At 36.8% G+C, this 15,195-nt stretch overlaps 1 protein-coding gene across 1 annotated transcript; it reads left to right on the forward strand.

Moving 5' to 3' along the window:
• Positions 1-29: 29 nt before the first annotated feature.
• On the forward strand, positions 30-12,568 carry LOC144965978 (protein Churchill-like). Its single transcript, XM_078901906.1, has 4 exons — positions 30-199; positions 4,062-4,194; positions 5,690-5,760; positions 8,573-12,568. The coding sequence occupies exons 1-4, from the start codon at positions 161-163 to the stop codon at positions 8,666-8,668; spliced, it is 339 nt and encodes a 112-aa protein (XP_078758032.1). The 5' UTR covers positions 30-160; the 3' UTR covers positions 8,669-12,568.
• The last annotated feature ends 2,627 nt before the right edge of the window (positions 12,569-15,195 follow it).

Genomic DNA, 15,195 nt, shown 5'->3' on the forward strand with positions numbered 1-15,195 from the left:
GGAGGACGTGACTCTTATTTCCGCCGAGGTGAACGTAGTTTCGGTTTCGATTCTCGCCCTTGCTTTGTTGTATACTATACGTCTATTAGACTTAAAAAGTTGGAAAAACGTTAATCTCAACTTGGTCTGTAAATTTTCGCTGACTGTTAATTATTTCATTATGTGTGAGAAATGCGTCAAAGAGGAATACCCAAATCGCGTAAGTGTTTTGAGTTTCGTGGACGGATTTCTCAATCTGGTTAACGATAGTGATAGAAAATAAAAATAATAGGAAGCCGCTATTTTCACCGTACGGTGATAATAGCCTGACCGTGTGTAGGAGGCTATTTTCACCGTACGGTAATATCTTGGTGGACGATTTTCACCGTACGGTGAAAATAGCCTGACACTGACACACTATTTTCACCGTCGTCGCGTACGGTGATAATGGTATCTTGGTAGTTGACAAACTTCGCGGCGTTTGTCTGTGTTGAACCCATGACCTCAAGAAGTCGGGGGTAGTAGTGTCTCAAGATAGACATAGAGATTGAAATCACTATTTCTCGAGTTGTGAATAGCTCATACTCATACAGTAGAGCCACGCCCTCCCCGGCCAGGTGTTGTTGTTGTACCAGAAATGTCGCGGGTTCGAGACCCCATCGCCGCCACGAAATTGTAAAGCTTCATCGGTAACTGTAACCAATTCTGAATCCGCCATCCCGCCTGTATTATTATAGCTTTGGGAGGCCTTCCGAAAGCTCATCATGCCAAATATTCGCTCCTAAGAAAAAATACAACCAAGAACCTTTAACTACCCCTAATACTAATAGGAAAAAAAAACAACAAAAAAAAACAACCCTAGGACTGCTTTGCACTGCCTTTCAATACCTTACAACTCAAGATAGCGGCCGAGAATCAAAACAATGGTCAGATTAGGAGATTTTTAAGTTGATGTCAAATTGAATAAATAAACGTCTGACAAAAGGTCCAAAGTGAAAAATACAAATTGAAAGTGAAAGAAATGCTATAACGAGGAGCTTTCTGGAGGCCTCCCTTGTTCTAGGCAAACTTTTTCTTTTTTAAAAAACCGGTCTGCACGCAGGAAGAAAATGATGTCGGGTCGAATTCTAATGGTCTGGATGCAAAGGCACATACGTCACAGTTAATATCCTGGCTTCTGATTGGCTAATACATACAATGAAAATAGTTTGTCAGGCTATTATCACCGTACGGTGAAAATAGACTAAAACACTATATTCACCGTACGGTGAAAATAGTCAGTCCGAAAATAATATTAATTATAGACGTCTAAGTCTAAGTCTAGGCCTAGGTCTCTAATATGAAATCTAAGGAAAGAAAAAGACTTCTCCGAAGTGGGTGATAGAGCGGTTGAAAAATGCCATGCATCAAGGCATCATGCGAATAGTCCGGGTATGCTCGTCTGGTAATAAAAACAGTGTCAGCACTTGACTAATTTCAGGAGGCCTTCCGTAAGCTCGTACATCCCCAGTATTTTTGTATTTTTAAATAATGTTCTATTACTATTCGGGGGTTTGGGAGGGGGGAAACTTTTCTTATAATGTTCTTCTATCTAGTAGGGGGTTTGGGAGGGGGAGACTTTTTATTTTATTTTAAAAGTTTCCCCCTCCCAAACCCCACAATAGAACATTATAAGAATACTGGGGATGTAGGAGCTTACGGAAGGCCTCTCCTAATTTCAATCAACATTCCATTGTGAATATCATACTAGAAATAAGAGTAAGAGCTTCCAAAAAGGAGGTAAGATCGATTTTATACCCAGTGACGTCACAAACTCACAGGAAGAATAACGCACAACAGTGAATGGAACTCACAAGGACACCCAAACATGAAAACAATTCACAACGGCAACCTAATAACCAAACAACAACAAACATTGAAAGGCAACAATAAATACGTAAATACGTTCCCACGAGATCAACATGATGCCATTGTGAAGTGATGTGAGTGATGATAGTATAGTGATAGTGATAGCAATAGGTATTCTGCTGGTACTTTCGGTCCCTGCCGAGCGGAGTCATTTTATCTTATCGATGTTTTGTTGGCCAGATGTTTTATGTTGATGAAGATAAATAATAATAGCAGTCAAATTATGTTGTCTAATAATGAAAAAAATAAAAAAGATTGCGTTGAGATTCAAGGAAATAGATGGATATTAATTGAAATCAGTGTCAAAGAGTCTGTATTTAGTTTAAACCTAAGTCTAGGCTTTATTCAACATTCAAAAGAGGTACGACGAGAAGCATGATGATCTGCAACACAAGCAGAAAAGCAAACAGTTACGAAAACAGATAAAGCAGACATAGCATAACAAAGCGTTGAAAATAATAACAAAGCGAAGCGCACGAACAAAGCTACATTACAACATTAATGTACATTGTGGATTGCGCGTAAGCATACCGCTGTTTGTCACAGTCACAGCCCCAGCTTGTCACAGGCCGACCCTGCATCTATTGTGCTCTGTGCATAATGAATGTGTTATTGACACTCTCAAAAGCAATAAATGAATGATTGATGGATTGTAAAGAACATTCATTTTTTTGACAGAGTAATTTGCTTTGATTTGCATACAAAATGAATCAAGCTGAATTGACATTTTTTTTTAGTTTAAGAGGGACTATCTCTACACCACCAGCTTGAAGGTGTAGAATGAACAACTTAAAGTTACATTCTGTGTCACTGAAGAATGATAAAAGTGTTTGGTCTGAAATAAGTACTCTCTGTCACACCTAGCCACCCAATTATTTTTGATTAGCTCTCTTTGCTTGAGAGTCGAATATTCTACAGTTATCACAAATCTCACCAAAACGAAAACTGAAAAAGAAAAATCATTCATATATTTATTTGCTTCTTTTCCCATCTTAAAGTTTAACTTAAAGTTCCATCAATTCCTGATTTTTAAAAACCCCAAAAAAACATCACCTTATTACCCATTTTGATCCAGTCCTAATGGCCCAAAAGGATGATTTTCTACCGTGTGCACATGTACTGCTTCATTAGTATTAGCTATGAGTATGAGTAACTCTTATTGTTCCTACACATTGTCTTTCATGAAAGCATTAGAAAAATTAGAATAATTTAGAAAACGAAATGGCACTTCGAAGTCGTTTTTTTCTTCTTCTGTTTTCCTTTTTTCTTTCCAATATCCAAATCCCCAAATTATAACTATTGCGGGTACCATATTCCCTAAAATAAAAGACGCTTGACAACGCTTTTTCAATTTTCTTGCATATTAGGATGAATCCTCATATTTTAATTTTTGACTATTAATGTTAATCAATAAACCACTAGCAGGGGGTATTCCTTTGTAATTATTTTTAAAATGACATCATATCTTGACACTTAAACTCTACATTAGTTGTAACGAGGCCACGATTGACAAAAACAATCGCTTTGTCTTGGCAACAACATGACTGCTATCAGTTTAAACTATGTCTAAATTCGTCTCTTGTCTTTTGTTTAGAAAAAAATAGACACCGAGAGACAAACCAAATATGAAATGAAACATGGATCAATTGATAAAATCAACGCTTCATTTAACAATAGCCAAGGCTGAAAAGCCATTAAAAAAAAATATCGGTAAACGAAACCCAGAAAAAAATTGGGGTTTATTAGGCTGTTACATCATTAAAACACACTCACTTACTGAACCTAGTTATCAATTGAGAATTAGTCATAAACGCAGATGGCAAAAAGCAATAACAAAGACCAGAGTGACGTCATCTTCGTTTTATCGGGGTGTGGGGGGGGGGGGGAGATGGCGGATTCTTGATGATTTGTATACCCTTTAAAAAATGTAAAAGTATAGCAATCAAGTCTAATTATTTCTTCCCCCCCCCCCCCCCCCCCCCCCCATCCCCCAATGTCTGTCATTATCATGTTTCTTCTTGTTTAAAACTATCTAAAAATGATCTTAAAACTTGATTTCCCTAGACACTTTGAAGTAAGCTTCAGCTATCATTGCCTTTTGAATTACGGAGACTCGTATTACTGGGTTTTTGGTGATTTAATTACAGTATTTGTTTTTATGTCTGTCTTTTTAGGATACAATGTGCACAGACTCTGGATCCTACATGGTGAATTTCACACAGTGTTGCATTTGTGGTGGGAGAGACATCAAAGCTGTGAATAGAGTTTGCAAGGAGACTGACACAGATGAAATAATCAAATATGAACGTGAGTCAATTTGAGGCGTAAGAGTAAGACACTTTTGTTCTATTTCTGCCTCTGAATATCAGAAACTTATTTGTAGATATGGAACAGGCACATGTACTTGTATGGATGAAGACAAAACTGATCAATTAGCAGTATGAGTATGATGAGTTGAATTGCATGCCCTCAATGATTCAGGGATGCTAGATTGCTCTGAATTACAGGCATTATGATATTTCAACAACTACTACTACTACTACTACTACTACTACTACTACTACTACTACTACTACTACTACTACTACTACTACTACTACTACTACTACTACTTCTACAACTACTACTCATACTACTACTACTACTACTGATAAGTTTCTGATATTCTACTGTGCGGCTATGTGGTCTAGTGGTATGACACTCGCTTTCGGATCGGAAGGTCCTGGGTTCGAGCCTCGCTCGGCGCATAGTTGAGTCCTTGGAGAAGGCTCTTTACTCACATTCTCTCACCGTACTCAGGTGTAAAATGAGTACCTGGTTGTTAACAGCGTTGTCTCTGTCCCAAAAATTTGTAATATCGCCTGACAGGCGTCATGTCTCGTCCTACATGTTATGTGTTGCTGTTGGCCAGGGACCCCTTGTAATGCACTTTGAGCACGTTTAGTGGATATTGCGCTATATAAAAGCTCAAGTTACTACTACTACTACTAATACTACTGCTTCTACTGCTTCTACTACTACTACTACTACTACTACTACTACTACTACTACTACTACTACTACTACTACTACTACTACTACTACTACTACTACTGCTGCTGCTGCTGCTGCTGCTGCTACTACTACTACTACTACTACTACTACTACTACTACTACTACTACTACTACTACTACTACTACTACTACTACTACTACTACTACTACTACTACTACTACTACTACTACTACTACTACTACTACTACTCCTCCTCCTCCTCCTCCTCCTCCTCCTCCTCCTCCTCCTATCTTAGTAGAGAGGAAACGGCAAATAATGATAATAATAATAATAATAATAAGAAGAAGAAGAAGAAGAATATAGCACATCATCATCCCCACACGGATGATATAATCTTTACCTTTTATTTTTTTAAATGACAGGTCACATACACACCTGCCACTTACTATAGATTTTTTCGGGATCCATATATATTCTGATTTTCTTCTCCAGATTCTCATATTTCAATCACTATTTTTTAAAGGAAAAGAGATGAAGGAATTTTTCTATTTTTGCTCAGAATTGCTTGTGTGAAAAATAAACACTACTACATCAATTTACAAGCATTTTAGTGTGAAAATTTATATTATTAGAGATAGAAATCATGCAATTTGGGTTAATTCAGATTTCCTTATTCCCTGATTATATGATTAGTTGGAGTATGCATTATTGTTTTTGTTTTTATTTTATCCGTGGCAGGTGTGATTTTGCCACGCCTTTCTTTACTGATATAACTACTGGCAACATTTAAAATCTGTTTTTCCTCAGACACTTGTACTAACTGTCAACATGTTTGTGCTGAGCATGAGTACACATTCAAAGTCATTGACAAGTACCAGGTAAGCAAGTGATTTTGTGTAGTAAATGTTAGTTGCCTTTTTCAGCTTTAGCAGGGGCACAGAAACTCGCCTGGGTACTGTGTGTGTAGTTTTCCCTTTGGATGGTAACTGTCATTTTATTTAATGTTTTAACAGTGTCAACAGAGATTTTTATTTATTTATTTTTTTTAATTACATTTTTCTTTCCACCTTAACATCATTTTTTTCTTTTCATTAAGTGTAATATTGTATTCTTTTTTATAATGCTGATGCGTGCAATTAGAAGTCAAACCCAGCAGTTATGTATGCGTAAATTAGATTTCATTGTATTATTATCATTTAAACGGTCCAGGCTAATCTAGTGTGTATTTCATGTCACGTAGATCTGTGTCCACACCTCCCAAGTTTGAGTCCTGCTGTGGATGGCACAAGGTCTTCAGATCATAATTTTTGCAAAAGGCTCTATGTGCCTATCACCGCAAAAATCACAAATCCATCATAAAATATTAAATATACGTGTCAGCTATCTGAATCGTGTTTAGTGCTCTATTGAATGTTTCTGTATTTTCTACATGCAAAGTTGAACCCTTTAGAAAAATGCTCTTTACTCACATTCTCATACTATTTCCAGGTGTAAAATGAATGCCTGGCTAGCAATAGAGCCCCTGTGAAAAACAAATTGTTGTCTCGTCCACAAGCATAACTCTTTAGTTGCTACATAAGGCCTAGGTCTGAACTGAACTGCCGGCTGGATTGCCAGATATGCCAAAAGGCATCAGTCATATAGCTGTAATAAATGAGTAAAGTACGAAGCCCACGCGTATCAAAATTGCACTGATGTGACTGCAAGCACTCTCTAAGACCTCAATTGAGACTGTCAGTCTACAATGATGGTCCCTGGGTGGGGTTCCTGACCTCCCATAGTGGGCAGGGAGGTACATACTGTATCTTCTATCCCCTTATATCTGTTTTCCAACATGCTTTCTGTCTTTGTCTTGGAATGAGATTACTTGTTTTTTTCCTGGCCCTGGCCGGAATCATAGCTGGGAGGGAAGCAGTCAAATGCATAATTATTGTTTTGGGAGGTGATTTTTTTTTTTCCTTGTAAATCATCTCTCTGTTATGTATTATTATATTTGTTATTTTTAATGTATAATGTAATCATTTGAGTGTATTCCTCTTTGTTGGATTTTGTGCTTGTGTCCGGATGAGACTTATAGGTGATCTCAAATTAAGTACATTGGTGGTGTGCTCTTGGAATCTACATCTGATCCCTATTTGTTCCCATTCCCCCTTGTCTTACTTTCTCTTGGGTGCTTTAATTGTAATTCTAGAACTTTTTACTATCCCATTTTCTTCCTTTTTACTGGCACTGATATAACCTAAATGAGTTGCAAGCGCCGTAAACCCCTTAAAAACAAACAAACAAACAAAACAATGATGGTCTCATTGACATTATGGAATGAAATTATTGAAATTAATTACATTGCAAGTCATACGGATGGATTCAGATGAGGATGGAGAAATTAATAGACATGATTCTGATTAAGGAAATGATTTATTCTCAGATAATGATTGGGGTTTCAAGAACTCGTTTTTTATTCCAGTTTCATTGATAATGACGAAGAAATGAGGCCTCAAACGAGTGGTGGGGTATATGTGGGCTGCTGGGTCATTGCGGCTATGTGGTCTTGTGGTATGACACTCGCGTTCGGATCGGAAGGTCCTGGGTTCGAGCCTCGCGCTCGGCGCATAGTTGAGTCCTTGGAAAAGACTCTTTACTCACTTTCTCTCACCGTACTCGGGTGTAAAATGAGTACCTGGCCGTTAACAGCGTTGTCATTGTCCGAAAAATTGTAATATCGCCTAACAGGCAGCATGTCCCGTCCTACATGTTAAATATTGCTGTTGACCAGAGACCCCTTGTAAAGCGCTTTGAGCACATTTAGTGGATATTGCGCTATATAAAGCTCAATTTAAGCTCAATTTAAATTTAAAATGGTGGGTGTGGCAGAAGTGGGTGTGGTGCTTGTGATAGTGTTAATAATGAATAGGTTTGGAATGTTTTGGAAATCCTGTATAGTGGCTAATGATCTTTACTGAAATACAAACCCAAAGAATATTGTGGCAGAAGTGGGTGTGGTGCTTGTGATAGTGTTAATAATGAATAGGTTTGGAATGTTTTGGAAATCCTGTATAGTGGCTAATGATCTTTACTGAAATACAAACCCAAAGAATATTGAGTCGAATGAAGAAGAAAAAACTATTTCTGAGCTATTTTATGCTTCTATTTCCTGATATTGTACTGTCCTCTTGTAGTCGTTCTTTCTCTTCAAGATTTTGCATAATTTTCAGTCACTTTACTTAGCGCAAAACACAAACAAAATAATTGGTTAATTACTTTGTTAATAATAATAATATCCAGCCTTGAAATATTTTTTTTTTCATTTTGGATGAAATTATGGGTTGAAATGTACGGTAACATAGCAAATTTGCATATTAATTAGCTTCAAATATGGCTGCCATGGTTACATGACCTAATTTGCATATTTGATTGGGGCGGCATATATACAAAACTATCCACTACTATCCTTGTGATTTTCATGAAGCAGTTTTGATTATAGTTATAGTTGATTGATGAAAGTGTGTAACCCAAACTGTCCAAAAGACAGATGTAATTGTCCTTCATGTAGCTTTGATTTGTGTCCTCATATTTACATTTTGACATAACTACCTCAATTCTATCTTACTGCCATTGACTTTTTAAAAAAATAGTTTAATTTATCTTCATCCTATCATGTTTTAATTCTCACAATCTTAATGTTCCCTCCAGCATTATGAGATGGACTGTCTGCTTTGCGGTTTCGGGGCTGACCAGAGAAGCATCATGCCTCTCGATCCAAGAGAGATAACTCAGGATATTTTCTAAAGACAATTTGATGGTGGTGGATCTAGACTGAACCTGAGCAGGATAATCATCTTGATTTGGAATTGTGGAGGAATGAGTGAAAAAGTTGAGACCGACCGTAGTTGGACACATCAAGCCACTTAAAGTTTGATTAAGAATGTTGGCGACACTTTCTGTTCTTTATTTTAACAATCCAGCCATTGTTTTTTATCATGCTTATATTTAAGGCATGCCTTTTTTCTTAAAATTTAATTAGATTTTAAAACTTCAAAAGCACAAGTTTCAAAAGTACAAGTTTCAAGTTCGAGTGTTTATTTAGTCCTTTTCACTAAACAAATTATATCAACAACAATATAAATGACAGCAACGCTCTACCACTTGGGCTAAACAGGCCACTTTGAGTCTGTGTAAAGCACTGTTAATGTTATAAATGATACTCTATCTATCACGTATTATTATCATTATTATTATTTTTATTATTATCATTATTATTATTATTATTATTATTGTTATTATTATTATTATTATTATTATTATTATTATTATTATTATATTATTATAATTATTATTATTAATATTATTATTAATAATTCTTCATTATTATCACATAGCTGCCAACCAGTACGATAAAATCGTACTTAGTACGATTTGGCCAATCCAGAGAAAGAAAAAAAAAACAAAAAAAAACACTAATGCTCACACCAATGCAGCTCCTTTGTGGCTGTCTTTGCCCTCTTCAGGAATTCTGAGCTGAACTCACTGTCATAGCATGGAGTGCTATAAGACTTGACAATGAGAAGTCCTGAAAGCATGTCTGTGCTCAGGCTGCCCCAGAAGTCAGTCTTTATTTTTCCTAACTTGACTCAGAGTTCCTGAAGAGGGCAAAGACAGCCACAAAGGAGGCTGTTAAGTCCAAGCCTCAGTAATCTGCTTCTGTCACCACCTCCCCGTCACTTATGCCTACCCAGTATGATGATAAAGGTAAGCTTCTCTTAGTATTACAGTTCAGACCATTCTAGTACTTAAGTACATTAATAAATATTCCATTTTAAGACATGAATTGGGCGTCCGCGCAGCACCGCGTATAATAATACGTTTTTGCATTTTGAAAAGTTGGCAGCTATAGTATCATAAGTGTTATTGTACAATTTACATTCAATGAACCTCGGATAAAACAAACGACTCAATTTTGTTTCCCTTAATATTCTATACATTTATATAGCCAAATACGTTGTTCTGGTTGTATATGTTCTTTACTATGTTATAGTTCAATGATAACAACAAACAAGGAAAATCCTTTGACTCCCTGACAGCTAAGGTCTCCGGAGAGACTGTCACAATATTGTACTGTGAGACTATTAGAAGCTGCTGCTAAATCTTTGGGGAAAGCAATTGAATTCCTCGTCTGCATTTTCCTCACTAGCATTGCTAACATCACTACCTTGATTTTCAAATTGGAATGATTCAAACAATCTTCTTCTAACAGCAATGTTGTTTGTAGAAAAGTAAGTTCCAAAGGGAGATAATTTACAATTTTTTATTTGCAAAGGGAGGTAATTTATACTACACATAATGGCAAGCAACTGCAAAAGTACTTAATAAAGCAATGCATGTATTTTTCTCTTTATGAAGGTATATGGGTCAGAATGAACAGCCTTGTACCTGCAAACTTATTCGACCAGACCACTCATTTGCTTCTGATTTACCTCCAACTTTTGAACTCTTCACATGACGTGTAAAATTTGGTTCTTGGGGGATATCTAGAATAAATTAAATATGCTTTTGAGCGTAGAGTTTGCAAGTTAGGGGGGTATATGTGGCTGCTGGGTCATTTTGACCCATTGTTTTACGGATGGGGTTAATGTCATATTCCTACTCTATCTCTCTTATCACCAATAATACAAGCATTTTCTCCCACATCCAAATTCATTAATTTTAAAAGATTTCCTGCTTGCTGTTGACCTGTTTATTTACGCATTTGATATCAAATGTAAACATTGTGAGAATATTTTTTCATCCTCAAACATGTATCAGATCATTGTGCCCACTTTAAGAGATTACATACATTGTTATCACGCCATCAATCATGCAATTATAGTAATGGAACAATGTATACTTATGTCTATTAAATTTTCTCTAGTTTTAATTCATTGTTTTTTGTCTTTTGTTGTCGTTACCTTATTGTTATAAAATATGACATTTCTAAATGTGATCAGATTCATGAATACAAGGGAAATATAAATAAATAAATTTGGGTGCAAAATTATCACCGACAAAAAGATGCAAGATCAATGAGTACCAATGTTTGAGAAAAATAAATCATCTTACCTCAACATGACTGTACGTGACAGTCAACAGTGCCTTCACCTTCCTCCTGTAACTGCAGGTTGATGTTGGAACGGGATTCCCTCAGGGTTTCTTTGTCTGTCAAGAACATCAGGTGGTCATAATACCAGAGTTTGGCTCATAAACCACGTCGCTCCCGGCACCCGACAACTTTGACCGTTATATTTTCTTAAGTTCTCTACGGAACGAGCTCCTCATATTGTTAATCTTTTTCACAATTGTGTCCTTGTTCACGCTCGCTAGGATCAAATCGTTGACACCGTTCAACAAGGTTTTCATACACCTTTTCCTTTAAGTACTTGTTGCTAGATATAGTCTTTTGCTGGGTGGGGTTCCCTACCTCCACAGTGGGCAGGGGGGTACATACCATGTCTTCTATCCCCTTATATCTGTTTTCCAACATGCTTTCTGTCTTTGTCTTGGTATGATATTGCTTGGTTTTGTCCCGACCCTGGCCGGAGTCCTTGGCTGGGAGGGAAACCGTCAAATGCATAGTTATGCATATATATATATGCAGCCCCTTTCTAGTGTGATATCCAGATTCAATCTGAGTTATCATTTTTATGCAGATGATACGCAAATATATGATTCAGCACCCCTTAGTAATTTACAGTTCTTAATACAACAAATTACGAGCTGTTTTAATGAGATTAAATCTTGGATGTACCACAATAAGTTAAATTAAATGATAGTAAAACTGAGATTTTAATGTGTGGAAGGCCGAGTATCCTTAAACAGGCAAATAAATCACCTATTACTCTCGGAAATAGCACAATAGAATTTTCAAATAAAGCAAAAAACCTTGGCGTCATCATTGATAAAGATCTTTCCATGACAAGCCACGTGAATAACACCATACAATCTATGTACATAGAAATGAAAAAAATAAGCAAAATTCGTAATTTAATACCGAAGCATATAACAGAACTTTTAATTAATTCCCTGGTTTTATCTAAATTGGACTATTGTAACTCCCTTTGGGCGAATTTAGCTAAAGACAAAATTAGCAAACTTCAGGTTGCTCAAAATAACGCAGCCAGGCTCATTGTACGCAATAACAAAAAATACCCGTCAGCAACTCTTCTTCTCCGTGAGTTACATTGGCTTCCTGTTGAAAAAAGAGTGGCCTATAAGATTTGTACTGTTGTCTACAAATCCCTGAGCACGAACAGTCCCTCCTATATTAAAGACCTTCTAAACATATATGTCCCAATAGAAACTTGAGGTCAAGCAATGACCAATCAATCCTTGTCAAACCGAAGCCATTGCGTAAAATAGGTGAACAGTCTTTTCAATTTTCGGCCCCCCATTTTTGGAACTCTCTCCCGTCACACGTGAGATGCTCGGATTCGTTGACAACGTTCAAATCTGGCTTAAAGTTTTATCTTTTTACGTCATAATGTTGCAATATTATTTTCATATTTTGTTGTTGTTCAATTAATTCGTATCACATTTCCTTCACACTTGTCTCACTGTAATATGTTTTGTTTTATATCACTGTAAAGCGCTTAGAGCCTGTGACAATGGGGTAAAGCGCTATATAAATGCCATTTATTATTATTATTATTATTGTTTTGGGAGATATTTTTTTCCTTGTAAATCATCTTTCTGTTGTGTATTGTATTATGTTTAGTTTACATATTATATTATATGATTGGTAAACATTTGAGTGTATTCCTCTTAGTTGGGACCTGTGTTTGTGTCTGGATGAGACTTTTAGGTGATCTCAAATTAAGTACTGTGACGGTGTGCTCTTGGAATCATTCTAAATTATTAAACCCATTAGAACATGGATATTGCGCAATTTCAACCGAGTGCACTCAAGGCACTTAAAATGGGCTCCTAATCCAATAGGAAGATGAAAGACGAGACATAATGTCTGTTGGGCGAGATAACATTTTCCTCCAACACAGACAACACTGTTTCCGGTTCGGTACTTATTTAACACCCGCATAAGGTGAGAGAATGTGTTTTCGATCTATACCGCTTTAAATAAACAGCCAGCAGCAACCGTCCCTCTTGGTGACGCACTTCACATATAATCTATTTTTATTAACATTTTTATTGACTGGATTTTCTGAATCTTGAACTTTGACAAATCGAAGACAGAACAAAATTTGATAAAATAATAATGATTTTTAAATACAGTGGAACCTACCGATTACGACACCTCCGAATAGTGACAACCTCCTGATAACGACATTGACCCGTGGTCCCGATTTTTTTTCTATTTACTGACTTACTTGACTTAGATGCCTTTCGCGTCTCGACCGAAAGATCGGGTCGCCTTGGCTGTTTCCAGTATTTCCTGTGTGAGGTGTCTCCAATATTGCCGGTCCTCTGCTAGGGTTCTCAGATTTTCAAGGTCCCCTGCCGTTATGAGACTAATGCTTTGTCCAAGTGTTGTGAGGTTTTTGTTTAGGATCACAGGGAGTGTTGTGATCGGTCTTCCTCTGAAAAGGTTCCCGTGATTTTGGAAGTATCCCGACATGGCTTGGTTTGCTGGTATTTTTTGCCCTGCGTAGTATGTGACCGAAAAGTTGCCATCGTTGTTGTAAAATGTCAAGGGAGATTGGTCTTTCTTTTGTGATCTTATAGAGTGATTCATTTGAGATCTTTTTGGGGTATTTGATGTCCAGTACCCTTCTTAGCTGTGTGCGATGGAAGGCATTCAGATGTTCTTCTTCGGATTTTGTCAACGCCCAAGTGCTGCAGTTATACAGAAGTACCGGTTTTACAAGAGCACGGTACAGTTTCAGTTTGGTTTTTCTCTTTATTTTGTCACCTCTAATCCATACATTGGTGAGTTTACTGAGTGCGGCGTTTGATAGCTGTTTTCTTCTTTGTACATCCTCGGTGTCTCCAATTAGTGAGCCGACTTTCTTTGTTCTTTTCCATTCCTCTTTGTTCCTCGATATTGTTGTAAATTCGGTTTTATTGGCATTGACTTGGAGGTTATATTTCATGAGGGTATTTTGTATGATGCCTATATTTGCTGGTGTTGATCCAATAAAATCGACATCATCTGCATAGGCGATTTCTCTAGGGATTGCATTCTCAATATGAGTCGTTGGTTTTAGAATGACTTTTCGAACTTCTTTCAGAGCGTGTTCTAAGTATATTGTGAACAGAATCGGGCTCAGACTATCTCCTTGGGGGGTCCCAATGTTACTTTCGAACTGCGTCTGTTTTGTGGCCCCGTATATCCTTGGTTGTATCTTTGTGTTGCTGAGGAGAAATCGGATTATTTGGAGCTCGTCTTCGTCTACTATTTCTGTTAATATCTCCAAAAGTTTTCCTCTGTCGATCGTATCAAAGGCTGCGGACATATCGATTCTGGTTATTGTTATGGATATGTTTTCTTTGAGTGCCTTTGCTGCCAACCATTTATGTGTCCATACAACGTCCGATGTATTTAAGATCATTAAAAAAAAACCTCCAAATAACGACGCACTTTTTGATAAAACCTCCCAATAACGACATCATTTTGGCCATTTTCGGCAGTTTTCGTAGATATCTGATACTAAAAATACCGAGTATGAATACTCAAAGTTTATAAAAACGATTCCTGCTTGAACCAATGAGAACGCAGCTTTTGCAACCAATGAGAACGCAGCTTTTTTGACGAATCTTTGCTGATATGCATTAATAAAAACCAAGGTATAAATGTAAGTGTAAGCAAGTAAACACAAAATCTTGGAAAATGTGATATTATGTGGTGATAGTAGTAGTAGTAGTAGTAGTAGTAGTAGTAGTAGTAGTAGTAGTAGTAGTAGTAGTAGTAGTAGTAGTAGTAGTAGTAGTAATAGTAATAATAATAATAATAATAATAATAATAATAATAATAGTAGTAGTAGTAGTAGTATCGTAGTAGTAGTAGTAGTAGTAGTATTACTAATAGTATTAGTGTTTTTGTGGGAGGAGGAGGAGGAGGAATTTTATCTTACTCGCAGCGTCCGAATTACCTGTTTTTGTTTGTTTTAAAGGGTTGTACAGCGCTTGTGACACATCTATGTCATATCAGCGCCAGTAAAAAGGAAGAAAATTGTATAGTAAAAAAAAAATTAGATTTACAATTGAAATGACATAAGAAAAAGTAAGACAAAGGGGAATGGTTTAAATAGGGAACAGATGATTCCTGGAGCACACTGTTTCAGTTTAAAGAGAGCAAGGGAAGGCGATGGCATAGCACAAATCCCACC

Source organism: Berghia stephanieae, chromosome 1, assembly GCF_034508935.2.
Source record: "Berghia stephanieae isolate SIO BIC M18660-M18661 chromosome 1, UCSD_Bste_1.3, whole genome shotgun sequence".
Lineage (NCBI taxonomy): Eukaryota > Metazoa > Mollusca > Gastropoda > Nudibranchia > Aeolidiidae > Berghia > Berghia stephanieae.